The 27,546-nt window shown below is 41.1% G+C and overlaps 3 protein-coding genes across 4 annotated transcripts; 2 read left to right on the top strand and 1 right to left on the bottom strand.

The window, feature by feature from the left end:
• The first annotated feature begins 28 nt into the window (after positions 1-28).
• c18h14orf28 (chromosome 18 C14orf28 homolog) lies at positions 29-4,027 on the top strand. The gene is made up of 5 exons (XM_020630083.3): positions 29-293; positions 510-1,034; positions 1,298-1,387; positions 1,477-1,611; positions 2,871-4,027. The coding sequence occupies exons 1-5, from the start codon at positions 208-210 to the stop codon at positions 3,052-3,054; spliced, it is 1,020 nt and encodes a 339-aa protein (XP_020485739.1). The 5' UTR covers positions 29-207; the 3' UTR covers positions 3,055-4,027.
• Positions 4,028-4,103: 76 nt separating this feature from the next.
• On the bottom strand, positions 4,104-12,698 carry LOC109981384 (kelch-like protein 28). Its single transcript, XM_020630140.3, has 6 exons — positions 12,541-12,698; positions 11,472-11,732; positions 10,747-11,384; positions 10,212-10,655; positions 7,797-8,005; positions 4,104-7,715 (listed from the first exon to the last, which is right to left on the bottom strand). The coding sequence occupies exons 1-6, from the start codon at positions 12,547-12,549 to the stop codon at positions 7,552-7,554; spliced, it is 1,725 nt and encodes a 574-aa protein (XP_020485796.1). The 5' UTR covers positions 12,550-12,698; the 3' UTR covers positions 4,104-7,551.
• Positions 12,699-14,221: 1,523 nt separating this feature from the next.
• LOC109981338 (TOG array regulator of axonemal microtubules protein 1) lies at positions 14,222-27,499 on the top strand. Of its 2 annotated transcripts, none has more exons than XM_065966307.1 (23): positions 14,222-14,465; positions 15,009-16,184; positions 17,785-17,851; positions 19,549-19,683; positions 19,902-20,174; positions 20,275-20,555; positions 20,693-20,925; positions 21,367-21,467; positions 21,551-21,715; positions 21,806-21,871; positions 22,156-22,313; positions 22,420-22,588; positions 22,836-23,072; positions 23,428-23,551; positions 23,715-23,820; positions 23,987-24,222; positions 24,358-24,516; positions 24,997-25,123; positions 25,206-25,315; positions 25,413-25,596; positions 25,713-25,932; positions 26,040-26,126; positions 26,233-27,499. In XM_065966307.1, exons 2-23 carry the CDS (start codon positions 15,153-15,155, stop codon positions 26,484-26,486), a joined length of 4,524 nt encoding a protein of 1,507 aa, XP_065822379.1. In that variant the 5' UTR covers positions 14,222-14,465; positions 15,009-15,152; the 3' UTR covers positions 26,487-27,499. The 2 variants fall into 2 exon arrangements, with proteins under 2 accessions (XP_065822379.1, XP_020485735.2); XM_020630079.3 differs by having other exon boundaries at positions 22,417-22,588.
• Positions 27,500-27,546: the final 47 nt, after the last annotated feature.

The following is a 27,546-nucleotide window of genomic DNA, read 5'->3' as shown; positions in this document are numbered from 1 at the left end:
ACACTGAGGTACCAGCAGAGGGCAGCACTCTGTGAACACAACGCTTCCGTTTAAAATAAAAACAGCAGCAGTGTTTACGTGTGGGGCAACTTGGCATTTGGTGCCTTTGCCGAAAGATATTTTATTCACCAGAAACTGCGAGAAAACCCTGTACTTCGTTATCTGTGCTGTAGATCCGAAGTAAGACATGAAGACACACAGAAAGCTATGGAGAGTAGATTCTCTGTTCGGAGCGACACTGAAGAGCTGCAAACGCTGATTTCCAACCCGGAGAACAATTTCATCTTCGAAAGGTAAATTGAAAACACTTATTTTATTATTATTTTTTTTTTTTTAAAGCTAGGAGGCCTCTGTGTATTATCTGGAGGATGCATATACACATATGCATATTGGCTTAGAGTATATCATGAAGTATCTTTTTTCTCGAAATAAATGATCGAAGCGACAAACTTTACCTAAAACCACCTCTGTGCATTCCGTGCTTAACTCATTTGCATATGTGTCTTTAGATCCAAGACACTGTTTGAAGAGATCCGTGCCTCCCTCAACAACAATGATGAAGAGGATCGTTCCTTCTGGAGGCCTGTGCTCCCTTGGGGTGGTGTCTTCACCATTAAAGCAGGGCGGAAGGCCTTATCCTGCACCCCTCTGTACGTCAAAATCAATCTAAAGAACACCTGCACCATTGACGGCTTCCTCATGATCCTGTATGTGATCCTGCGAGAGAATCAGGGCTTTCCAAGGGAGCTGGCTGTCTTCCTGGGCAAGCAGTTCGTGGAGTACTTCCTCTACCTGATGGACTCCTGTGACTACACTACAGTCAAGATGCTTTGGATCTGGGACAGGATGTCAAGGAGACAGTATCGCTCTGAGGTCCGGAAAACAGCACTGGAGATAGACCTGTTCGGTAACGAGCATGACAACTTCACAGAGAACCTGGAGAGCCTCATGTCCACCATGCAGGAGAGTCTGTGCACCAACTGGAGCTGCCCGGCCCGCTTCCAGGAGTTCATCAAGACCACGATCAACATCAGGCATGTTGTGATGTCCTTCTCTAAGTTTTAATTTTGTAAACATAGAGTAGATATTCAGAGTGTCATTTACCTCTTGACATACTTTACTTTTTTCGGCATGTAAATCCACATGTTCAGTACTGCGGGTAGAACATTATCACACTGTAGGAGGTATTTCTTTTTATCAAAGTTAATTAGTCCTACCTAGTGGAGTGATTATGGATGGATTGTATAAATGTTTTTTAAAATTGTGTTATTATCTCCCCCTGATGTTTTTCTTCTAGCCCTCCTCATGAGCTGCCTCACAGAGACCCCATCAAGTCGGCCGTGGATCTGCACTTCTGCCCCAAACTCCTACTCTGCTCTGAACTAGGGTGAGGCATAGGGAGGATGTGACATATTTGATATCTATACATTAATATCTTTGTTCAGTCTTATACCCCCTTCTTATTATTTTTTACAGGTGCGACGGTCTAAGGGAGTTCTCACAAAGAGTTTTCTGCCATGGACCCCCACCTTTTGTCATTCTAAATATGCAGCAGTGGAAGTCAGAGGAACTATCTTATGTTCCTTATCACCTGGCTCTCTGTCAGCACAGGTAAGAAGCTTACACAGTGTGTTACCATTGGCCAGTTTACATGCTTCAGACATTTTGCCCAACAGACCTGTAGTATTGCTTAATATGTAAATTATGTAACCTGAAACTTGCTTTGTTGTTTTTTTATCTCTGCTCTGTAAGGTGACCTTGAGAGTTTTGAAAAGTGCCTTTAAATAAAATGTATTATTATTATTATTATTATTTTTATTTTGGTCCATGTACAAAGGCAAAAATGTTGCTTAACCACATTATAAAGTGTACAGGCACATGACAACACCTGCAGAAACGAATAATTAATAATAATAATAATAATTTATCCTTTATTAATCCTGCGAGGGCAAATTCAGTTTCAGAATTCAGATGCAGACATAAAAAGATATTTCCCTATAAAATAAATAATAGAGCTGTCGGATGATTTCATTTTTTAATCACAATTCATTTCTAAATTTCCATTTTAATTGCCATTACTCAAAATTTGAATCACGTTTTAAATTCAATCATTTTGCATTTAAAAATAAAACTTGTTAGGCTTTTATTTTGAATGTTTGTACTGTGTAAAGCTGAGAGTACTTGACTTGTTGTTTGAAATACAGTTAGGAGTTTGTGGTTGAGATAAGGTTACAACATTTACTTAATCTCAGAAAAAGGAACCTGTTATGGATCACATACTGAATAAAAACAGCTAGAGAGGACGGTAATAAAAGTGAAATGTTTGATGTCCTAAGGTGGATATTACTTTGGACTCGTCATGTGAGCTGTCTCAGTTTTTTAAAGTGAAATGAGACATTCAAAGACACATAAGTTTCGTTCATTTCCATCACGGTGACTACAGGGAGACAAAATAACATGCGATTAATCCCCATTTAAAAAAAAAAAAAATGTATTTATTGGTCGGCTGTGGCTCAGTTGGTGGAGTTGTCGACTCTGAACCTGAAGGTCGAGGGTTCGATTCTTGATCATTACAATACAATGTAATCTAAATTTTGTTAATAGGATTTGTGATTTTCCATGTAAGAAAGAAATAAATTTTCTAGCTTTTGATCTATGGATTTACTAAATAAATATAATTGTGTACTCATCACATCTATCTCATGATCTTTCAGATTTACTATAAATTGTGATTTCTAGTATTAAAGTACTAAGTTAAAAGACATATTTTAAAAAAGTATTTGTGAATGATAAAAATCAATATTGTTTCTGAGTACTGTAGACAGAATAAAGAAAAATAGATATATATAATTTGCTCCTTTTTTCCACAGGTACTTACTAGAGGGCGCCACACTCTTCAACAAGGAGGAGCATCACTACTCTGCAGCCTTCCAGATAGACGGCTGCTGGATGCACTACGACGGTCTGAGGAGTGACAATCTGATCCTGTTACACAAGCCGCCAGAGCTCCTGCTGCTGTCTTCTCTGATTTACATCCGAGCCTCCGACAAGTGAACTCCTCTTATCAGAGGTGTGCACACAGGAGGAGCAGGACTCAAACTTAGCACAAAATATAAAAAAAAAAAACATTCCTCGTCTAATATTGAACAATCCCATGGATGGCATGGTGTTGCTGTAATCATGTTTATATAATTATTGAAACATTCTTTTCTGTAATTCATGTGAGCTATATTGCTTCCTCAGTCAGCTGTCAGAGTGCTGAATGATATAAGATCAGATTCTCCTGAATGCTTGCAAAGGATAAGTTCCTGCTTTTTTGAATGCTTGGAATCCAAGAATAATAATGGACTATAATAGTTCTGGGTTGGTGTGCATAAATACAAACCATTGAATCATTGACATGCTGTTCTTATAGTTGCCTGACACACAGAGAAAGAATAGTTTAAAAATGTCGTAGTTGATAAATGGATTACTCTGTGTGCAATAAGAAGACTGTTAATCATCATTTCTATTTCCATCATTTTGGCTGTTAAACATTCATGCACATCAGCCCTTTCTTATTTTTAATAGCGGTGCTTCTTCTAATGACACTGTGGTCTTAGGATAAATAACAACCAAACCAGACTGAGCTCCATGTCAGGTTAACTTGTTGTTTCTTGAAAAGGCTAGAATTGGTGGCTAGCAGTGGTGAGTAAATGTTGAATTATTCCTGAATGACACAAAGGCTGTCGAGTTTCTACTTGTTTAAACTAAAAGGCGCTAAGCTAGCAGCATGTCCATACTAATCAATAGCATGCAAGCATTCCCACACTGTCACAGCACACTCTGCAGCTGCCAAAAATAAACTTTTTAATGTTTTTAAAATAGTGTTAAACATCAAAGAACTTGTTTCACACAGTGCCTCAGTAAGGAAGGTTTGTGGGAATCCTAAAAGGATAAATCCCTGATTGTTGTTTAAATTGAATTGCTGGATTTTGTTGTTGTTTTACACAGAGAGCTTCTTTTAAAATAAAAATATTTTTGAGTAGCTTTGCATTTGTTTGTTTTGTCACTTGTGGATTTTGCATGGATGGGTTAAAAGAAGAGCCACAAAAAGCAGACGGTACCTTATAAGGCAGGCATTTATTTTAAACTGGGTACAACCGCACCACACAAACAGACTTAAATGTATGTAAAATGTCCTCAATCAAACATGATCAAATGTGAAAAGCTACCGTTTCTACACCTAAGGTTATCTTGTACTTCCAGTATTAATCCACAGGATATAAAATTCATGATCGTCACCTTTGTTTCAGACACACTATGGGAAATGTAAAAGAAGCAGAGTGGTCATTTGGCTGACGTTGACATCAGTTTCAAACAATTTCCTTTTTTCTTCTTTCAGACACAAACACTAGAGCGGCAGTCCATTGCAGACCAGGTTCAAGTCATCCATTTTGCTTTCTTTGAACAAGCACTTTGGTGAGAGTGGTGGCAAAAATCATGACATTGGTTAGGCCTTAATAATAAAAACGCGTACGAACATAATTTAAACATCCCTTCATTTTGCAGATTCACGTTTTCAGATTTTCATCAGCGTAACTCCAATATTCACTAAAGTCGCAGTTACTATTCACCTCAGAAATCATGACATTATACACAACATTGATGCTGAATGAAACATGGCGACAGCTCAGAATTACGCCTGCGTGATTTGTGCTGTTGCTGTTTAGTGACTAACAAAGTCTAAAAGAAAAAGTTAAATACAAGAAGTGAGAAAAAACAAATCAAATAACAGAAAAACCAAAAATACAAACAAGATTTATAATCATAAATACAAAATTTAAAAATAAAATAAAATAAAATAAAAAATCAGTCATACTTTTCTAGAATGACATATATGCAGGAACACCCCTGGGTTGCTTATTTGTGACTTTTTTCAAAATGAAGCAGAAATCAAAGGAAATGACTTTTTAACTCAACTTCTTACCAGTGATCCATTTAAAGGCAAATGTCCTGTTAGTTCCTGTCTGCAGCAATGGTTACAATAATCAAACAACCCAAGGGTAGAGTGCAAGAGTGAAGTGGAAGAGCACCTGTTCCGTCTAGTGTTCACCTCCATGTTTTGAGAACAGCTGTATTTATATTAGAAGTGTTTACATCAAATTTTGGCCATACCATTTTTTTTTTTTAGATCAACTCATCTCAGTCTGTTTAAATAAACAAAAGCCTTGTAACAAAAAGCTCACAAGCAAATACAATAAAAAGACAACACGATTGGGATGAAGCAAAGTCATGATGGGTACCATTTGTGTCATTGGAGCCAACAGTGTCAACCAACAGACATGCCATGTGTGGTTTCTGTTACAACATGAGATGCCTTGGCTTTTTTTTTTTTTTTTGTAAGAGACAAACACAAAACATTTCCATCCACAGAGAGAACATAACGTCTTATTGCATCTAAATGCCATTATACTAAATTAAAACATATGTACAAATGACAACATGTATCAAATCGTTTGGTAAGTGCAATGCAGAGCTCGGTAAGTTTCCACTTGTGTGTGCAGACATCAGTGCACCAAGCAGCTCAAACTAGACTTGACTATTCAAAAGTGACTCAACAAGACACATCAGACCTCCCTCCCCTCTATTGCTGTGCATTGCTTGATGTGTCCATTAGATGTTAGCAAAGGCTGCACATAGTGGCACCGTCAGCCGGCGTGAAGTTGGATGCACCCATAGGAACACACTGGGGTTTTACCTCCCAGGACACAGAACAGGTGGCGACATGTCCTGAGTGTTCTGGCACAGCCCTTGGTGCTTTATTATCATCCATCCATAAGACGGCATGGAAGATGTAATGCTAACACATGAACTATAAGGGCACAAAAGCAACTGTTCTAACTGTGGCACACAATGGGAAGCTGCTTCTAGCATTGGAGGTGAGAAAGAAGAAGAAGAAAAAACAAAAAAAAGTTTAGGTTTTTGGCACTTCACATGAAGCGGTGAACGGATTACCTCATACCTGAGCCTGCAAACAAGACCAAGGCTACATGACAATCACGTTTGGTGGTGAGTGCAGTGAGCAGGTGTCAGGACCAATTACATGCTAAGAGATTGACTTTATACTGGGGACAGAAATTAAGAACATAAGGCAAACGTAATCTACTCCAGGGAATATGCGGAAGAAGGGTGATACTAACTCAGCCTCATTATAAATTAAGGACAACCACAAAAAAAAACAAAAAAAAAAACTTCCATTTGTGTATGATGTTAATATTCAGAGTACTACTGTTATCCAATCACAAGTTTCCCATTCAGTAGGGCCTTTTTATTGCCTTATATGGGGCCTTTAAAATTCAATGCAAATAAATCAAAGATGTAATGCGGCAGAGGCTGAAGAGAGGTTGACCTAATTGTATGAGGCAACGCAGACAAAACAGCTGAATCCTAAATATAGCACCAGTTGGTATTGTGTACAGACCAAAGGGTGGAGAAAGAGGGCCCAGGTCCAATTCAACAACTATGAAGAAAAGCAAGTCCATGACCTGACATTAAGAAGATGTAACAGAAGCTAGAACATGGGGCTGTTTAATGGCTCCGGGTATGAAGAAGTGACGGGTGGCGAATACTCTCAGGAGAGAGTTTGCTATTCACCTCAACGCAGAAATCAAACTTAACACTCATCCAAACACACAACACGCGCGCGCACACACACACACACGTGACCCAGTGCAGAAAAACATTTACAGGCAATGCACTAGAGGATATATTCATATCTATATATTTCATTGAGACTATTTACAAGAGAGAAAAAGGCAGCCCTTTTGGAGAAAATATAAAGATTGAAAGTTGTCTGTTTACTTGTGAAGCACTGATTTAGATGCAGAACTCCTTCATCACTGAGCCCAAAGCATCAGTTCTGCACGCAGACACGTACCAAAACAAACAAACAAACAATCCTATTTGACATGCATGTACCCCTCGAGCATTCAAACAGACACACACGCTACATGGCCGACAAACACATTTTCATACATATTACACCAGCCGACTGCGGTGTTCTACAAAACCTCAACGCACGGTTCTAGTTGCAGCAGGGAAATTAAGTGACGTCATTAAGTGTTAAACATAATTAATGGCATGAAGAAGGACACAAAACAATGTCTGCTAACATCATTTCGAAACAAAAAGTGACAAGTTTTCCCCCACAATCCTCTGGGAAATGGCTCAGAGTCCTCATTGTGGTGCAGCAGCAGCAGCAGAGCAGGTATCCCCTCAGTCCAGTGACAAAAATCTGTCCCGTCATGTTCCTTTCTTTCAGCACAACTTCACAGCTCTTTTCTCATTTCTGCTACTATGCTTGTGGTCCCCGTTTAGCCGGCCAGCTAGCCCGGCACATCCATCCATCCACCCAGCAGGCGCTCTCTCTCTCCTCTGGTGTTCACGTCTGTGTGTAGCACTCCTCTGCACCTGGAGGATGAATGTGGGGAAGAAGGAGGAGACAACAAAAAAGAAACGTCTTTGTGTCTATAAGTTCTCTCATGGGGTCCTAGCCGCCTGAGCCATGGGTCAAAGGGCAGTCAGACCAAAGTTGCAACGGCAATACATCATTCCGCTAGAGTCCAACCAGCTGTCTGAGATAGGATCATAGCGCTGGACAGTGTTCAGGTAGGATGACCCCGAGTGGCCTCCCACAACATAGAGGTAGTTATCCACGATGGCAGAGCCAACACCTGCAACACATGGCCATGATTACATTGAGCTACGTACAAAATACAAATAGAAGCTTTAGCCAAAACATGACATCAACTCACCAGTGCGTGGTTCATTCATTGGCCGACATGCCGTCCACTGTTTCTGATGTGGATCATACCTCTCAATGCTGGACAGGTGTGAAACTCCGTTATGTCCGCCAACCACAAATATGAAGCCGAGCATGACACCTACTCCAAAGTTGATCCTCTTGTCTGCCATGGGGGCTACCATTTCCCAGGCATCCTTGCTGGGGTCGTACTGCTCAACGCTGTGTGGAGCAGATAGAGAGACGTTAAGACAACACAATATTTCAAGAGTATAAGCGCAGTTGAATCGAACACCTTAGATTTATACTGTACTAATTTATGAGTTGTAAGCAAGGTCAAGAAACTGGGTTTATTTTTATAGGTGCTGAAAAAAAATAGATGTTGAGAAAATCTATAAAATGTGGTAGGTTTGAAATTACCAATAGATAACTCTGACTCCTAGCGTTTAAAAATTGGTACTGCAGTCCAAACTCAAAACATTGGAGAGACCCATCTCCCTCTAACCCCTCCTCCCTAGAGTCCATGTGCACGCTGTCATGCTGTCATGCTGTCATGTTGTCATGCTGTCATGCCATGTTGCGGGCACAGAAGCCGTCTTTAATAAGCTCTGCGTCAGTCTTGAAACCATTCTGCGTTCTTAAATCTCTCCATTTTTCAAAAGCGTCTCCAATATTTAACCTTGTTTAGCCAGGTTTCTGGTCGTGGAGCTTATTAGAAAAATGCTGAGGCTTTTTAGGTCTGATGGAATCAGTTATATCTGAACCAGTCCGCTTGCCCGCTTCCATCACTGCAACACCTGTTGGCTTGCCGTTTGCCTGGCAAACCGAGGGGAGGGGCAGAACGGCTTTGTGGGGGTGCCGCCCATTTCTGTGGTCCAACCAAAAACAAACTATCCTGCATGACAATCAAAACTTAGCATGTTGCCTTAATGTCTCATCATATAGCAAGTTCATTTCATGATTTAATTCAGTAAATATCTTATCATACCTTTAAAGCGCACGTTAATAGTCTTTGCTCGTAATCCAACGGACAAAACTATTACCGAAGCCTCTTTATGACAACGGCAAACAAGACCATCAGAGAAAAGCGTGATTATTTCTACAGTTATTGCTCGTGCCCGTCATCTCTGCCAAGTGTCAGATCAGGCAATAAAACAGCACAATGCCAAAAATGTACTGCGAGTTGCATATTAAACATTAAAAATAAAGAAAACACAACTCACACATGTGCGGGACAAGATCGACAAAGAGAAATCGATTAACATTTTCCACAAGCTCAGCAACATTGACATATCCCAAAATGTCCTCACAGGAGCTTTAAGCAAGTGCAATTTGTGGCTATAGGTGTATAAAACCGTGAAAAAAGAGAAGGTAATCAAGGAGTTTTAAACCTATTCTATATGCTAATTTAACTTAGTGACAAAGAACCTAATCAGAACAATGCTAGATTGTCTTTAAAGAGTTATTTAAAGCTAAGAAAAGGAAAACAGTTCAACTGGTCCGATCACACACACACACACACCACCTATAGGTTGTAAAAAGGCCAATAACCGCAACTGTGCGTAACCAAATTTGTCAAGACCCAAATGAACCCTTGATAGCGACTAGAAGACCAACAATCCGGGATTGTTTTTGCAGCACGCAGGAACATATCATCCACTTGGGAACGACATGAAAATAGTCCTCAAAGATTCTGTCCAAACACATTCTCCTGAGGGGTTTCAGGAGTCAAGGAAACAAGCAACAGAGACGCTGCTCTCTAGAGATACAAAGCAACAACAGAGGTCCAACCAGCAGCACAGCCAGGCACCCTCTCAATGAAACTTGAGCAATCACTCCTGCGAGGACTCCTCTTCACACATTAACAGGGCCCCGACATTTTTTCAGACACACTAGACATCCTTCACTTCTTTGTCAGAGCCACTAAATATCTACCAAGACCACGAGGTAGCAAGCCAGCGTAGAAGAGAAAAGATTATTTCTGTCAAAAAAAAAAAAAAAAGGTGTGGTAGAGCTCATAAATTGTCATAATGCTGATGTCACATTTCAACTGCAGGAGTGAAGAAAGGTTAGTTTTATGTTTTGATCTTTGGTCGCTCAGATCCGATGTGGAATTGATTCAAGTACGGAGAAGAGGTTTACAACATCAATTACAGATACAAACTGAGCATCCAAAAAACAATCTGTTGTATTTTTCTTATAATAACCTTTCAATTCAATATTATGATCATGATTATAAAAGGGAATTTAATACTTTGATGCTTATGATTTGAGCACAAATAAGAAGTGTCAAATTGTTCACCACAATTTGATTAAATAAATCAGTGAACAATTTCCTCAAAAGTGCACCTTTCTATTCATTAAAGGCTCATAACAAATTGTTGCATTTCAGCAGGTAAATAAATAAGAACAGTCTCTGTGGTATTACCTGTTCATATGGGCTGGGCCGTAGCCTCCAATAGCGTACACCATGCCATCAAGCACGGCAGTGGCAAAGCAGCTGCGGGACTTTGTCATGGGTGCCACAGGCTGCCATTCCTTTAACTTGGGGACGTACTTCTCCACTGACTGGAGGTAATACTGGCCGTCGTAGCCTCCGAGGGCGTACAGTTCACCAGCCAGGACCACCACCCCAAGTGTGCTGCGGCACTCAGCCATGCGCTCCACCGTGGACCAAGTGTTGCTTTCAGGGTCCCAGCTCTCCACCGTGCTCTCGTGTCTCCGATAGCTGATGCCTTGCCTCATGTGCGTGGCGATGCCTCCTACCACATACACCTTGTGGTCCAGGACCGCCACTCCAAATTCATACCGGGGAACACTAAGCGGGGCCAGCCCTATCCATGAATCAGTCTGTGGGAAATACATTTCCATGCTGCAAGACAAGACAGATCATATCCAATTAGTTTGTGGTTAAACAAAGACTGTAACAAAATGTTTAAACGATGTAGAAAAGATTGGATTACCTTTCTAATGTTGCAAACAACCCCGCCTTGCCTCCAACTGCCAGCAGAACCTTGGGGGCGCACCTGGGCCGTGCCGACAACACAGTCTGATAGGAGAGTCGGTGCTCCGGCATAAAATGATATTTGAGGGCCTCATTGAGCAGGTGCTTGCATGCGTGATCATCTCGTATAAGGTGGTTGGCTTCGTATAGGCGAGTGAGAAATTTGACGCTGAGTAGTGGAAGGCGGACGCAGTGCAGCAGCTGAGCCAGGTGCTGCTGTCGCTCAGTTACGTCGTATTTGATCCACGACTCCAAAGCGTAAAACACAGTCTCCTCTGTCACCACCTTTAAGCAGTCATTGGACACAATTTCATCCAACTCGGCCCGTGTCAGTTCAAAAAACTCCTCCGTCTGACAAACTTCTTCAAAGTTCTCACAGATAAACTTAGTTGCAGCCAGGCACAGTTCATGACAGCCATACGTCTCTGCAAAACGGGAGATACCTATACAGTTTCCAGCATCCAACTGACTTTCTAAAAAGGAGCAGCACTCCTTAAGTACTAGCTTAACCTGGAGTAAGTTGGCAGCCGGTAGCAGAGATTCCACAGTTTCCTGGGAGATAAACACAGTCCCAGTGTAGGCATACTCAACAATGGCCTGGAAGAGAGAGAGAGAGAGTAGAAGTGTTAAATAAACCATCACTTAATCAGAGCACTTGGTGGTGTCTGGCGGCTGAAAGCATACCTGTAAGGCAGTCTCATCAATGCACTGGAATTCCACCTCCGATGTCTCTTTTTCCGACAGGTTACCTGTAAACATGGCCTTGAAGTATGGGCTGATGCTGGCCAGCACTACTTTGTGGGCATGGATCTTGGCATCACCCACACGCAGGACAATGTCACATAGTTCGTGATCCTGCCGCAAGAGCTGGAGGCCTTGCAGCAGCTGTTCCGAGTGAGGCCGTTTCAGACTGGCAAACATATAGGACTGGTCCTGCTGGTCCATCTGTTGGCAGGAATACACATATCATTGCAGTGTTGTCATTTTGGAAATGATTACACGGATTGAGTGGAAATACTGAAAAAATAAAAATAAATAAATCAGCCATTTGTCATCTTGTGGCTGTGACAATACAAAGCTGAACAGCAAAAATAGACATAGGGCTGTGCATATTTAAGTTATTTACAGCACGCCATATGGATACATGCCTGGACAGGATGATGCATTCAGGGATGTTTTGTAGTAGCTGTTAGCATACCCCGAGCCAAGCTAAATAAGCATAATCTTCTCCAGCGTTGCAAAAAGTAAACCAGCCGTACTACCTAGAAGACGATCTTAAAAATCACCTCAACCAAGCTGCTGTGCATTTAAAACATGTGACATTCAGGGGCAACAACTGTAAATGTTAGTGTATTGACTGTGGCCTTGTCTTAATTTCTGAATGGAGGACATGGCCAGATCAACACTCAATTACTATCTCTTAGCTACACGCAGCAGCTTAGCCATCAACACTGGCACATCCCAACCACAGCTTGGTTTTTTTTGTACAATTTTCAATAAGATACAGAAGATTTTTTATTTTTTTTTGCATTGACATGTATGTCACCAGCATGTCGTGAACCTTGTTAGACCAAAGCCAATAAACAGGGCCCACGTCTGTGTTTCAATGCACTGCAGTCAGCGAAGGTTAGCAGCTAAAAATAAACACCGTTACTGTGGCTAGCTGCATCATTGATTGATATACAGTAACAAGGCTGACTGATACAAAACGTGACGTCATGGCGAGCTCAGATACAACACACAGATGACAAACCTGTAACATGTAGTCCGTCTGTTGTGCCGCCGTGATGACCGATTTTGCAGTGGCGGAGTTCAGTGGCGACGGGTAGGAACCCCAGGCGGCTATCAGGAAAACAACCTACTGCCAACCTAGCCACAGAGCTACAGATGAGCTCTTATAATAGAGACAGCACACCCACTTCCGCTGCTGTCAAAATAAAACTACACTCACGAGGGAGAGCTGCATGCATATCAACCATTTCTAAACCAAGACAATCAGTCACTTTGCCAATATTTAAAAAAAAAAAAAAAAAATTAAATATTTTTTTCACATGTCAATAAAAACCTTATTCCAAATACGCTTCTGCACAAAATGTAAGTACGGGTATTTAAGCACTTAAATTCAAGAAGGCTTAAGTATTAGGTATTATTATCAGAATACATACTTTATTTTTAAAAGTAACACATCAATTTGTAGATGACAATTTCTTATGATTTTAAAGTTATTGGCCACTATCACTCCATGAAATTGTTTATGATGCAATAATTTGTAACTAGTAGATAGATAGATAGACAGACAGACAGACAGATCGACAGACAGATAGATAGATGGATAGACAGACAGATAGACAGACAGATAGACAGATAGATAGACAGACAGACAGACAGACAGACAGATAGATAGATAGACAGACAGACAGACAGACAGACAGACAGATAGATAGATAGATAGATAGACAGACAGACAGGTAGATAGATAGACAGACAGACAGACAGACAGATAGATAGATAGATAGATAGATAGATAGACAGACAGACAGACAGACAGACAGACAGGTAGATAGATAGATAGATAGACAGACAGACAGGTAGATAGATAGACAGACAGACAGACAGACAGGTAGATAGATAGACAGACAGACAGACAGACAGATAGATAGATAGATAGATAGATAGACAGACAGACAGGTAGATAGATAGATAGATACTTTATTGATCCCGAGGGAAATTCAAAGCATCCAGAAGCAGTTTACAAGACATGACATGAAACATTTGTTACAAATTAAGACGCTAAAATACATATATATATATATTAACCCGAAAAAAGATTTAAAGAATACCCCTAGATGAAACAAACTTAAACTGTGCTATTAAAAATAGATTTATACAAGAAATGTATATAATTTACAGCTTTTACAGCTGGTCCAATTAAACTATATATGTTTTACTAAGTTGTTTTACTAATTTGTTTGCTGTTGTCTTGTAAAAATGTACGAGTAATTAGAGCAAAAAGAAAACCAACCTATATTTCCCTCTGAAATATCAGTCAATGAAGTAGTTTCAGTGTGTCAAATGTAGGTAGAAATGGTAACCGAGCAATTTACTTTTTTTTTTTTTTAATGTTTCTTTTGTATAGGTGCATCTGTAAAACATTAGTAAGAAGTGGCCTGTGTTTTTCTAGTTTGGATTTCTCTAAATAAAATACATTATGCCTGAAAAGCCATACAAGTGTAAAATTCCAAATCAAATTTAAAGAGCACAATGTATATTTAGGGTATAAAACATGTTGATTTAGTAGTTTAAGGCTTCTAAAAAATAAAAAAATAAAATAAAAAAAGGCCTGTATTTTAAGTTTTCGTCCCTGCAGCTCTGTGGTGATGTTACCGCCTGGAACGCGTCACCATGGAAGCGCTCAGTTTGCGACATGTATTCGCCATTTTGCTGCCTTGGTGTGTGCGTGTGTGGGCTCCTCTCTCTCTCTCTGTGTGTGTGTGTGTGTGGAAAACCTCTGTAGCTTTCAAACATTCAACACTCTTACCAAACAGCTTAAACAACCGTGGAAAATGTCTCCACTCAAGAGAACTGTAGCTGCCGCAGCCTGACATGGACATTTGGACGACGTAACATTAGATCTCTTTCTCTTCAAGCGCGACCGAAGAGGACCGGGAGCTATGCGAGGTCTGTTTTTTCTTGTTGTTTTTCTAACTTTGCTAGTCCAAGTCTTCCAGTAATAACCACTGATACATGTAGCCGAGGAGCATGTTAGCTTAGCGTCGTTGCAGTTTGCTAACTATAAGGTTTCATTACTAATGCTTATTAGGCTGCTTAACGGTGATGTAGTCTTGTATTGGTGTGACCCAGTTGGAGGAATTTATTAGTGTAACTTGGCACAAGATGCAAGCGACCCTATTCATTTTAACTTGTAATAACATAGAAGGTCGACACATAGAGCTGGTTTGTTTAAAGGTTATCTCAGCATCTATGTGGGTAACTAAGGTGCTGTGCCTGACAGCCACAAGTGGTCGTCTCCTAGTTGGTGGTAGTAGATAATGATGTTAAGGAACAGCTACCTCATTTAACATGCAGCGTTGCAATGATGTAATTGTGGTGTAACATGTTCATATGCATTATTACAGAGGCTCGTAGCATTCATTTCCCTCTAAGCAGATGAGGATTTGTTTTGTCTCATTGGCCTGCTTTTTCTCTGTTTTGTATTCACAGCTTGACAAACAGATGAGTGGTTTTCCATCAGCAACCACTCAGGATGAAGGCACGAAGTAAAGAGGAGGAATATTGTTATCCTCACAGGATTGCGGATGCTTATTTGGATTCTCGCATTTGACCGCATCCGCAAGAACATCAAAAATGATACCTGGATTGATCACTCAGGAGCTACACCAGCAGCTCCTGGACCTGAAGAATTACCAAAATCGCACAAATGGAGTTGAAGAGCTCAAACATGCCTTGTCAGAGGTGGACATTAAATCAGTCCCTTCTGGCAGTATTGAGGAGCTAGTCAATTTTCTGCCGCGACTCTTGGATGACAGTAATTTCAAAGTGTTTTACAGCACCTTACAAGTTTTAAACTTGCTAATTCAGAAGCTAGATAGAGGCGTCGACAAATATTTCAAACAGATAGTCTTATTGGCGCTTAAGGCTCTCGGGGACACCCGCACTGTCACTAAAATTGAATATATGAATGTGTTTCGACAGCTAATGAAAACTGTACCACCGCAGCAAATACTGGATCTTGTCATTGGCAACTTGAAACACAAGAATTCAAGGGTCCGGGAGGATGTACTCAACATCATTATGGCAGCTCTGCTCACTCATCCCAGAAAAGATTTCAACATCCCCAAGCTTTGTTTTGAGGTTGCACCGACCCTGGCAGACAGCAAAAGGAAAGTCCGCCATGCAGCTCTTGAGCTGTTTGCTGTTTTTGACTATTGCCTTGAAATAGGGAAAAGGCAGCCCCTAACGAAAGCTGTGGACATGGTTGAACTCAATGAGGATGCAGAGGGTCTAATGGCAGCTGTACAGGCAAGGCGAGCAAGACATGTCCTTCCAAAACTTTCCTCAGATGGGACAGTGGAGTATGGCTTAGTCATACCCAAACCAGGACAGCGGTCCTCTTTTCAGAATGGTTCTGGAGCCGACCTGGACTGGGTGATGAATGGGGGGAGGGTAAGCAGTGCAAGGAGCCATCGGACTGAACCAGACTGCGAGCGGTTTTATAGCTATGGCAGCTTAGGTTCTCTCACTGATGACCCTCCACACCAAAGGAGGATTGTTAGCGCGGGCAAAGGGAAGAACAAACTACCCTGGGAGATGTCGACATTCTCATCCACAGAGACTGACCTGCAGTGTAATACTCCGAATGGAAAGATCTCTGAACAGGTGGGGTCCATCACCACTGTCTGCTTGTCATATTCTCACATATTTCTCGTGATAATTAAGCCATCCGGGGACAGAATTAGCTTGTGATTTTAATAACACCACATCTTTGAAATAAGACATACAATTTAAAATAATAATATTCTGTCATATGTAGCTTTGTTTTGCTCTGATCAGACCGACATTCTGCCATTTTAGTTGTCAGTGATTGACATTGATGAAGCAGCTATGACTGCTCAAAAGCAAAGCCCCCTCCCCTTTTATTCTAAAAATACTCTTTTTTTTTTTTCAAATCAAAATCAGTGAGAGCTTTAATCAGCTAACTGTTGACTGCCTGTTCTGAGGTTTTAGAAGCAGCACAGTGCTTTTCACATTGACTTTGAAATTTCAGAGCATCTCCTTGTCTCTGCAATAATCCTGATTTGCTCGCAATCAGTGAGCAAGTGCAGTCCTCGCACAGAGCATGAAAGGCATGGCTATTTTTGTGTTGGCTCGCTTGGTCTGCGTCCAGGTAGTCTTGCTCATTATTCAGTGGAATGATATTTTAAAAATTGCTTTGCCTTCAAAATTGTGGATATTTTTACAGTTTACTGACCAAATGTTATGCTTGTTTGAAACATGCTTTGTCACACCCAATTGTATGGTCTTAAAAGTTGAAAAAAATCTTCTAGGTGGCGCCTCCTTTCCTAAATATAGTTCTATTCCTCATGATGCAGTATAGATTGAGTCAAGTAGGAAGGGATATCTTTTATCCCCCTTCATAGAGTTCTGCGATATCCTGTTTAATCAACCTGGAAAACCCTACTGGGGGTCTCATTGTCTAGAAAATCTTGTAATGCTTACTAATTACCCTCCCATCTATTGCTGTAAAAAAATCAGTCTCTCTTTCATTATAAACAACATTCAAACTGCATCATATGTTTTATCTCGCAAACTAAAATAATTTGTTTAGAATAAGCAACCAGCCGCTCTTTCCTCATGTGTCTACTTATTGATCGCTCAGTTTCATAAGGTATTAGATGCTGTATTCAATCTATGATCCAGCTGGTGCCTCCATTTGAACAACCTTCTGTTTAAAGCTGTGTCTGTTTCCCAGCAACCCTGTTAGCACATAGCACACTGAACTGAAGGACATGTGAAACCTAATTGGTAATATCACAGAGTTAGCTTGTAAAACATGGCTTGTTTACAGCTCTAGTGTTGATTATATTCTCACCAAGTGCTCTTCAATGATTGTCGATCAGATTGGAGGCTGTGGGACTCATTCTCTCAAAGGCTGAGTTTGATGCAGAATTCTGTCATTATGCTCTCTCTACTGGATTCATATATTTTAGGACAAGATTTCACAAGTTGCAGATTGGCAGTTAAACTTTCATGAGAACGTTAGAAGTGTACATTTTGTGTAATCTCTTCACTTTAGCAAAAAGTCTGTCTAATGTCAGTGTTCCTTGTCTCTGAGCTAGCGGAGTATCTGCTTCATCCCTTTGTTCAGTCTGGCTGCTGGCGGATGGAATTACACTTACACTCCTGTTGTTAATGTTTCCTATTTGAACTTAACATTCTTTTGTTCTATTCATGGAAATAATTATCTGCTCAATTATAGGTAGCCATTGAGGACTACCCTCCCCTGTCCAGGAAGCTGTGTCAAGAGACCTATGTACCCAGTTTCAGTAAGTGCCAACACTCTCTTCTCTCAACTTCAAACACACCCTAATTCCATTTCAGGTGTTAATCCTGGCCCACACTAGAATACTTTTAAAGTCTTAAATGATTTTAATAATGTGAGCGACCCGATACATGACGACAAATTATGACAGATTTAAATGGACTTCAGCTTGTATAGTGCTTTTCTAGTCTTCTGACCTCTCAAAGCGCTTTTACACTGCAGGTCACACCTACACATTCACACACTGATGGCAGAGGCTTCTATGTAAAGTGTCCATCAGAAGTAACAAATCCCATTCGTACACATTCATACGCCACCGACGTAGCAGCGGGAGCAATTTGGGGTTAAGTGTCTTCCCCAAGGACACATCGGACTTGTTGCTGCTGGGGATCGAACTAATCTACCAACTGAGCCACAGCTGCACCGACACACCATAGGAACAGTTTTGTTAGTGTGTGGTGCGCAATCAGACGACCAACTCGGCACACCACACATGAACAGATTCATTCACCAACAACCACAGTTAGACTGTCTACTGTCTCGTATACTAGCGCAGTCAAACGTGACTTAAGAGTTTGTTTCCACAATTCAACAAATTTGGCCTGACGTGCGTCTATCTTAATGCCTCACGTTTGCTGTCATCGCCATGGTTTTGTCTGTTGTGCTATGTCTAATCTTTACGATTTAAAATCAGGGCTGCCCAATAATCCTGGTCAAATCACTAATAACACACCTCACACCACTGGAAAATCTAGCAAGATAATCTTTGGAACCATCAGATAATTGGACCTTTGTTGATTTTGGTCGGAAGGAGGGAATCAGGCCCGTAATCGGCTTGATTATCTTGTAGAGTGTACCCCGCTTTAAGAACAGTTCAGGTTGTAACTGTAAACTTCAGCTGGACTGAAATTAGAGCAGATTTAAACTGGATTAGTTTACTGAGTCAGAAGACTCACCATGCCACATGCCATTATCTGGAGAAGCACAGTTGTACGGCAGATACGGTAAGTGTCATACCAGTCTGTCAGAAAGCCCGATGGACTGGACCAGACACCAAGTGTTTCCTTTTTTAGACACTAGCCTTCTGGTTTGTTATGGACACAGTCAGACCTAATTTAAAACAGTCATTAAACTTCACATTTGCATGTTCACATTGTCAGATACCCTGTGTGCTCTCTATAAAACAACTTTTACCCTCAGTTCAATTCAGTAAACACTTTGAAAGCATTTCACATTGAGGCACATTTCTTAATTAAATTTAAGCACAGCACCGGTAAGACATTGTAGAATTTAGGCCCCATCACATGACACTTATACTCAAGATGATTTACTTTGGCAAGAAGCTTCTAAATTAGCCATCTTCAAAAAAAATGGATGCCTTACAAATATGTGTTGTTTCTGCTGCTGTAAATGAGGCTGCTGGTAAAGTAAACAAACAAACAAGCTATGGGCAGCTGACTTCACCATAGTTGGAGCAGGGTTTCTTTTATGTTTTTTAGAGGATAGACATTGTTGCTGACTTAATTATCCCAACCTTAACAAATCAAACCTCACCTAGTTACTCCTTCAGTAAATACCATTGTCTCATACTATCATACACTTTTTATTTTCATCAGTTTAATGGGGGATAGTAACTGTCATGTTGCTTCATCAGTATTGCGCAACACAGTTTAGTTTATAGTGTGAATACTTTACATCTAGGTTCTGCAGAGCCTCGGACGCCTCGGACGCCACAATCTGCCAGAAGGAGGGCATCTCCTGCTCGAATCAGAAGAAGTGGGAGCCTCAACTTGGACCCTGACATATTTAAAACAAACTTCTCTGACCCAGATGTTGGTAAGGACAGACTAGTTCAGAATTACCTGCTTTATTTATGTATTTTGTTAATGCATACTTGCATGCATCACTTTATAAAATACAAATAAGGAATGAATAAAAATAAGAATAATAAAAACTGGAAATGAATAACTTGAGTCCTTATTCCAGGGTATTCATATATTTAAAAAAATATTTTACAAAAAAAAAGTTTTACATGTTAATACTCTGTCTCACAGTGGCACCGAAGGGACGCACGCTCTCAAGGAACCCAAGTGTAGAGCGCACCTTTTCCCTTCCCTCAAACCCCTCACACCCCGCAACATCCGGCTCCTTCCTGCTGCCCTCCTACCCTCTGTCTACACTCCCAGGAGGCATGCTTACTCCCACACTGTCCCGTCATCGTGCAGACTCCTCCCTCTCTATGTCAAACACCTGGCCCAACAAGAGAGACAGCAGCCCCCACCAGCGGGAAACCAGCCCCTGGAGAGAAACAGCAAGTGCAGAAAAAGGTAATATAAGTAAAAAGCCCTATGTTAGTTGAATGTTAAAATTATGTGGCATCTGTGAATCATCTGTTTTATGTCATCCTTCCTGTGCTTCCCCTTTTAGGAGACAATATCTCAAGCAGATGCTCTCCTTTGCCTCTCCGTGCCTCCCTTGTGAGTTCTTCTTCCACTTCTTCATTCCGCCGGGCACTTAGCAGCCCAAGAGCTACCCTATCTATCTCGCCAGTCGTCCCTACAGCAGATCAGGTCCAGTCTCATAATGCCCAGAGAGCCATTGCTCCTGTCAGCCCTCAGAAGCAGTTAGAAAGGGACCAAAATCGGAACCCTGGCAGCTACTGTCCAGCGCAAGATGCTCAAGAGGATGATCCACTGGACATGCAGGAGGTCAGACATGTTTTCTCCCATTGATTAGAGCTAAATGACCAAATTCTAAATAATCCTTCCAGCCCAGTCAGCTTCTCCAGAGGAATGATTTTTAGATGCATAATATACGTCTCTCTATGTGCTCATTTCTGTTGCAGATGCTGATCTCCCTGCGATCATTGCGCAACAGCGCTGCAAAGAAGAGGGCAAAGGTGAGCCTTGGTAGTGTAGATCCAGATCCAGACAGCCCTGACTCAGCTGTGAGGCTGGACCAGGGTCCGGACTCCCCTTCACATACGTCTCCGATACTTCTGGAAAGAGACAGTGGCGAGAGTGGTCTGTCCAGTCTGAGCTCAGTCGCCAACTCCAGCTTGAATGGCATTAGAACCAGGTAAAAGATCCACACTTAGCAGAAGTTTCCTCCATCACTGCACATGAAATTAGACTTATTGTTTATTATGATGCTTAATGATATTGATAGTGACACTGGTTATATACTTACACTATATGTTTCCTCTGTAGACAATGTAATTCATTCTTATTATTCTTAAACAACATTATGTTTTATCATTTATAAACATTGAACTTCAAATTATGCATTACTTTTTAATGTTATGAGCTCAGTGATGTTAGGTTTAGGAATGATTACAGTATGAGGGGACATGAGTCAGCTCAGGTACTTAAAAAAATAATCTGTTCAGTGATTAAATGTTGTCACACACATGTTAACAAGTTTATACTTGATAACCTGCGACACATGAATATATGACACAGTGTTGAAGAGTGCTAAGCTGTTCCTGCAGAATGTATCACTTGTCAAATGTGTCAACAGCCCCAGAAACTCAGCCTCTTCAGGAATGAAACCTTGCATTGCGAGAGTGCCTTCTGCACAACTGAGGTCTTCATATACCGCTGACGTCAGCAGTCTTCAAGGTAAAAAAAGAGATACAATATTTTGGCCTAATTCATTTTTTTCACTAAGCCTGGGTTGTTTACAGGTTTTTCTTTATATCAAGGATTGTCCCAGAGGAATGAATTGTCATCTGAGGTGGGTGTTGTTGGCCAGAGAGTCACTTACTCAAACGGAGCGATCAAAACTGAAGAAGAGATGACGGGACCCATCCCTCCGTTGGTCAAAGCAGCTGTCTGTGAATCAGTCAGAGCTCTAAAGCCTGCCAAAGGTCAGTACGCGTTGATAACAAACAGATTAGTGCTTTTTCCTAGATTTACCTGCTAGACATTTGTTGTGCTTTTATAATTAAAACTCTTAGGATCTTGGGGCGACAGCAGCAGAAACTCACCTGCCACAGATATGTCAGAAGGAGTCATTGGGAGAGGTAAGTGTCTGCCAATCTTAATTAATGTAAATAATTAAATAATATATTGATTGATCAAAATTATCTGGGCCAAGGCGTTTTAGCTTAGTGATTTTATTTGACAACAGATTGAAATGATTATCTTAGAAGCATAGCCACAGTTGTAAAGGGAATTCTTTTCCCTTCATCCTCGTGCCAAGAACAAATAGAGACAGTTGCCCGCTGTTACTCAATCCTGGTTTTGGTGTGCACCTCTTAGTTAATATATTTAAGTTCCCTGCAAACACCTTCCTCGTGTTTCTTAGGCATGTTTGGCACTGCAGTGTCCTCCAGCCGCTCGGGAGCTGTCTTGTCACTTGAGCAGTGTGATTCTATGGCCAGACCGCCCACTGACGCCCCAGCAGGCATCTACAGCCATATTCACCTAGACAGCGATGACAGCCCACGTTCAGATGAGGTTAAGGTTAGTCAAACTGAGTACAGAAGTAAGTCATGCAAAGTCATTCTCCATAGCTTATGGTAACCAATGTCCCACCTCGTGCTTCTTTTTTCTTATGCGTGTGAAGCAGAGGCTGAAAAATACTAGGGCTACTCGGGCAAATGTGCGGCTGCAGGGTCTTGAACAGCAGAAGGGGCAGGCAATCCAAGAGGACCAGACACGAGAAAAGATTCGCCATCGAGTCAGACAGATGCTCTCTGACTCACCCACAGAGGAGAATAGAGCATTGACCTTCAAAGGCAAGAGAAAGGCTGAAACCCTGAAAACTGTGCCTCTGTTTATTTAGCTTGTGTGTAATTCCTCTTAATGCAAAATTAAAGTCAGTTTACATTTTCTTATTTGTACTACTAGTAAAAAATATCTTAGTGTCACGTCCACCTAACCGCCCACTGGCGCCTGCAAAACATGCATTATGGCGAATAGGCAGTTTTTTATTTTTTTTACATTTTGCTAGCCTTATAAAATATCTGAAAATGATTCTGACAGATCTGCATCTGAACGGAAGCACACTGCCCACCAGCAAAGCAGACCTTCTATCTGATGAGTCCCCCATCAGCCCCACAAGTCCCATCAGCCCACCAGGACCCCAGAGCCCCCTCAAGTGCTTCACTCCACCCCACCAGCCGAGCCCCCCGACAGTGCCCCCCAACCCCAAAAACCTCTCACGTATTCGGAGAGCCCCCAGCCTCAGCAGAACAAGACCATCGCTGTCTCACAGCTCAGGTTAGTGGATTTAAGTCAGTTGAATGGTCTGGTGTCTTTATTATGTTGCTATGGATTATTTCTCCATTAGTCTGACACTGGCTTGTATGTTCCTCTGCATTATAAATAGATCATCCATTGCTTTCACAGGTGTTTGTTAATAGAAAATGTTGCACGTTAATTAGACTGTGGAAGCATCGGAGCATGGGTGAATAAGATGTTTGCTTCGGGTAATGTGCCACAATGCTTTATTTTGACAACCTTCTGTTAATGCGCCGCCGCCCACACACTGCTTGTTTTTGCACTGATAGAGATGTAACATGAGACCTAACCTGTATGTGTCTGTGTGTTGTGCTCTGTCTTATGGGCCATTTAGATGAGCTGTCTCCTGGTGCTGTGGGCCAAAAGAAAAATCTATCAGAGCCTCAGGAGCTGTGTCCGTTTTCCAAGCCGGACCTGGCCCTGACACAGAGCTTCAACCTGCTGAGCACCGAAGACTGGTGAGAAACACCTGCTTGTCCCAGTACCTAGGCTGCACTACTTGGGAGGAGAATGTTCATGACCTAACATTATATTTACCAGGACACATATCCTTAAACTAAGTCAAGGAAATCTACAAAACAAAGGTAACATCCTTTCTTTGTCCTTTCTTTTTTTTCTCAGGGAGAAGAAGATCGAGGGTCTGACGTTCTTGCGCAGTCTGGCTCACTTCCACTCAGACACACTCCAGGCCAGGCTTCATGATATCTGCCTCTGTCTTATTCAAGAGGTACTGTAACTTGTACAAAACTCCCACAATATTGTAACCTGTATCCACTGAACAAGTTTAATCCGTCTAAAATTAAACAGCTTTGCTCGAATTATGTATTGATATCTGATTGGATTCTGGATTTCTCTTGTTTCAGTCAGTCTGTAATGATGTCTGTTTTGCTCAGGTGAAGAACCTGCGGTCAGGTGTGTCCAGGGTTGCAGTGAGTACAGTCGGTGATCTGTACACACACCTGCAGAAGGCAATGGACCAGGAGCTGGAGGGGACAGTTAAAGCTCTGCTTCAGAAAGCAGGAGAGACTAATGCCTTCATCAGGCAGGATGTGGATGCCGCTCTGGACTGCATGGTTCAGAACTGCACACCCACTCGTAGCATCAGTGCGCTACTCTCTGGAGGACTCAGGTCAGTATGTACTGTTTGTCCATGTACACACAAAGTGAGGGGCTGTTTCATTACATTTTGTTACACTTTTGCAAAATACCCTTTACAGTTTTAAATCAAATGTATTTTCTGAATTATAATTCCTTCTTCTGATAGTCACCTCAACGCAGTGGTGAGAAAATGCACCGCTCATCATCTGGCTAATCTGGTGGAGAAGGTCGGTGCTGGCCGTCTTCTGTCTGGAGGTAAAGATCTCACAGACAGAATTTTACCTGCTGTCACCAAACTCGCACAAGACTCCTCACAGGAAGCCCGGTATGTAGAAGCACCTTCATTTGTTTTTTTCAAGTCTGACTAGATTGACTAATTGGACAAATCAAATGTGTGATTCTTTAAAAGAGATGGCACTTACAATTAAATCTACTGAGTGACGAGGAACAAATGATGTAATGCAAACTAATAATGTTCAGATTTATTGGATAGGAATATTCTCAACTTGTGACCTCTTTGTGCTGTAGTGTGTTGTGGTTGTCAATCGGTCTGAATGGTTTGGATACAGAAAGATTTGAAATGTTTTGTTTGATTTTTCAATTAAAATGTAGTATTTAATGATACATTACTAAATGTAGATACTTTTTTTTTCTTCTAAATGTTTAACATCACTGAAACAGAAGTCTTTTATCATTAAAGTAAGAACAGAGGTAGAGTTTCCTGCTTAGTAAATTATAACAGTAAGGCAATAGATAGTAACACTTAGTGACTGATTTCTCACCTTTCTACTCTTTCAACCTGCAGGTACTATGGCCGTCGTATGCTGCTCTCTTTATCATCCCACCCTGACTTTGACAAGATCCTTGAGAAATACATATCCACCAAAGACCTGCCGACTGTCAGAGAGACAGTCTTCACTCTCAAAACAAAGGTGCTGTTCTTTTTTCCTGACATATTTTTACTAAAGGTCAAAACATTATGCTGCATGGACATTGTTTCTGGGTTTTTTTTAGGGTCTGGGCGAGATGCCCCAGGACACCCAATCAGCCCGGGGGAGACGCTCCCTCCCAGGCAGTGGTACAGTGAGGGCATCGTCTCTCACCAGGGAGCCACTCAACAACAGGTGGGATGAATATTGACCAGTTTAAGCCTTTAAAACTTATAAATACACACTGTTTGTATTATCTATTTATTCATTTTATGTCATTGCATTGTTTCAGGGATTCAAACAGCCATTACAGCTGCAGATCTCAGACTCAGAGCATTGCAGACAAGAGTGAATACATCAAGCAGATCTCAGGCCTGCTAGGTTCAAAGGACTTCAGAGAGAGGATCAAGGGAATCGACCAGCTAGCAGCTGACTGCCAGAACAACCCTAACATGGTCATCAATAGTATTTTTCCGGTTAGTACTATCTCTCTCTTTTTTTCTTTTTTCAAATCCTATGAATAATGCTTTGTTATATACTTTGTTGTGGTTGTCTGTTCCCATCAAACAACATCCTGTTTCATCCCCTTCAGGTGTTTGATGGCTTTAAAGCCAGGCTGCAGGAGTCAAACAGCAAGGTCAACCTGCACGCACTCGAATCTCTACAGAAAATCATCCACTTGTTGAAGGACAATCTGTCTCAAGTGGTCAACATCCTGGTTCCTGCAATTGTTGACAATCACCTTAACTCCAAAAACAATGCCATATACTCTGCTGCTATTGGAGCTATTAATGCACTTATCGCAAATCTGGGTATTTCAAGCATTTAAGTATTTCTGGTTCAATTTAAATTCAGGGATTAGTCTATTTTAAGACTGTCATTTGAATTTGTGATTTTTTTTGTTTTGTTTCCACGACAGATAATATTCTTCTTCTTCAGCCTTTCTGCACCAAGGCTCAGTTTTTAAATGGCAAAGCAAAGGTGGATCTAATTGAAAAAGTTGCCGGTATGTTTGTTGTAATGTTACTCAACAGTTAATAATAGTACACCTCTGCTTTTGAGTAGCCCATATGTCTGACTGCCTATTATTTCTTTTCAATTTAAATTCTCAGACCTTGCGACAGAGCTCTACCCTCGTAAGCCCCAGATGGTGGAGCAGAAGGTGCTGCCCTTGCTGTGGCATCTTCTTGGCACCTCTACCCACAGCGGCACCATTCATGGCCGGGGCGGCAGTGTGAGGGGTGCTACCGCATACCTGTGCCAAGCCCTTTACACCCAGATGGGGTCCAACCTAACGGAGTGCGCTGCCTCTCAGCCTGCCAATGTCCATAAAAGTTTAAACGAGGTCCTGAGGACCTTATCTTGAAGGTAAAACAGGATCCCATCACATCGAAATGTTGGAAGAACATTTACACTGACCTTACTTGAAGACAGAGATGTTTTACATTTCTTATAGTGCCTGCACTTTTATATCAATAAATAGAAAGTCCTTAAAGATTAGGCGCTCTTATTCTTATCTCAGTGAGATTTCCTCTGGTACAGAAGCACGGACATTTGTAACATACTGACATCAGGTCTTACATCCACTCAACCTGCTCTTTTTGCACTTTGAAAAGGTAGCTCATTATCATGATAGACTTCATGGTGTTTGCATTTGGTCATTCAGTTATTTTCATTGCTGTTTTTTTTCTTCATTATCTTTACATGTACTGTAGACAAATCAGACACTATTGCAGAATGTAAAATTTGTAATGCACAAAAAGACAAGGAAGAAGACAGGGACCTGAAAGGTGTATATTTTTTTGCTGTTTCATCAAATATGTGATTTTCAAATTGTCTTATATAGTTGTTTTAAAGATTTGTGATCTTACATGAACAAGTACAAAATACTTTTGTATAGCTCCGATGTGTATTTGCACAGTATTAGCTTGATCTGTAATTGTATGCTGTAAGATGCAACAGTTCATAACTTATCTATTGTGTAATGGTTTGAAAGTCCTGTTAATGATATTTTGCGCTGGTACAGTCCTTTTTTTTTTTTTTTTGCATGACCAAAACTTACTGGCAAGATTAAAAGCTGTGTATATTTTTGCTATGAGTATATATATATGTATAGTATATGTACACTGATGCCTAGATCGAGGTTGGGTTCCAATCATTTCTCCCGGATTGGGACAGCGTACGAGGGGAAGAAGTCCAGCTTTACTACAGCGTTTGTCTGAGGAACAGTGAAGGCCCAGATCTGATTGTGTCTCAGTATAGTGCCAGTCTTCAAGTAGCCTTTGAACTCATCTATCGTTAAATTATATTGAACTTGTTTGTGAACAAGGTAAAAACAGATTGATATATTAATAAAGTGTTTTATTTCTGTAAAACTAACTTCCTGGTGTCTCATTCAAATTTTATTGTGAATGGAAATGAGATCA

This window comes from Labrus bergylta, chromosome 18 (assembly GCF_963930695.1).
Source record: "Labrus bergylta chromosome 18, fLabBer1.1, whole genome shotgun sequence".
Taxonomy (NCBI): Eukaryota; Metazoa; Chordata; class Actinopteri; order Labriformes; family Labridae; genus Labrus; species Labrus bergylta.
This window is presented reverse-complemented; position numbering and strand designations above follow the sequence as displayed.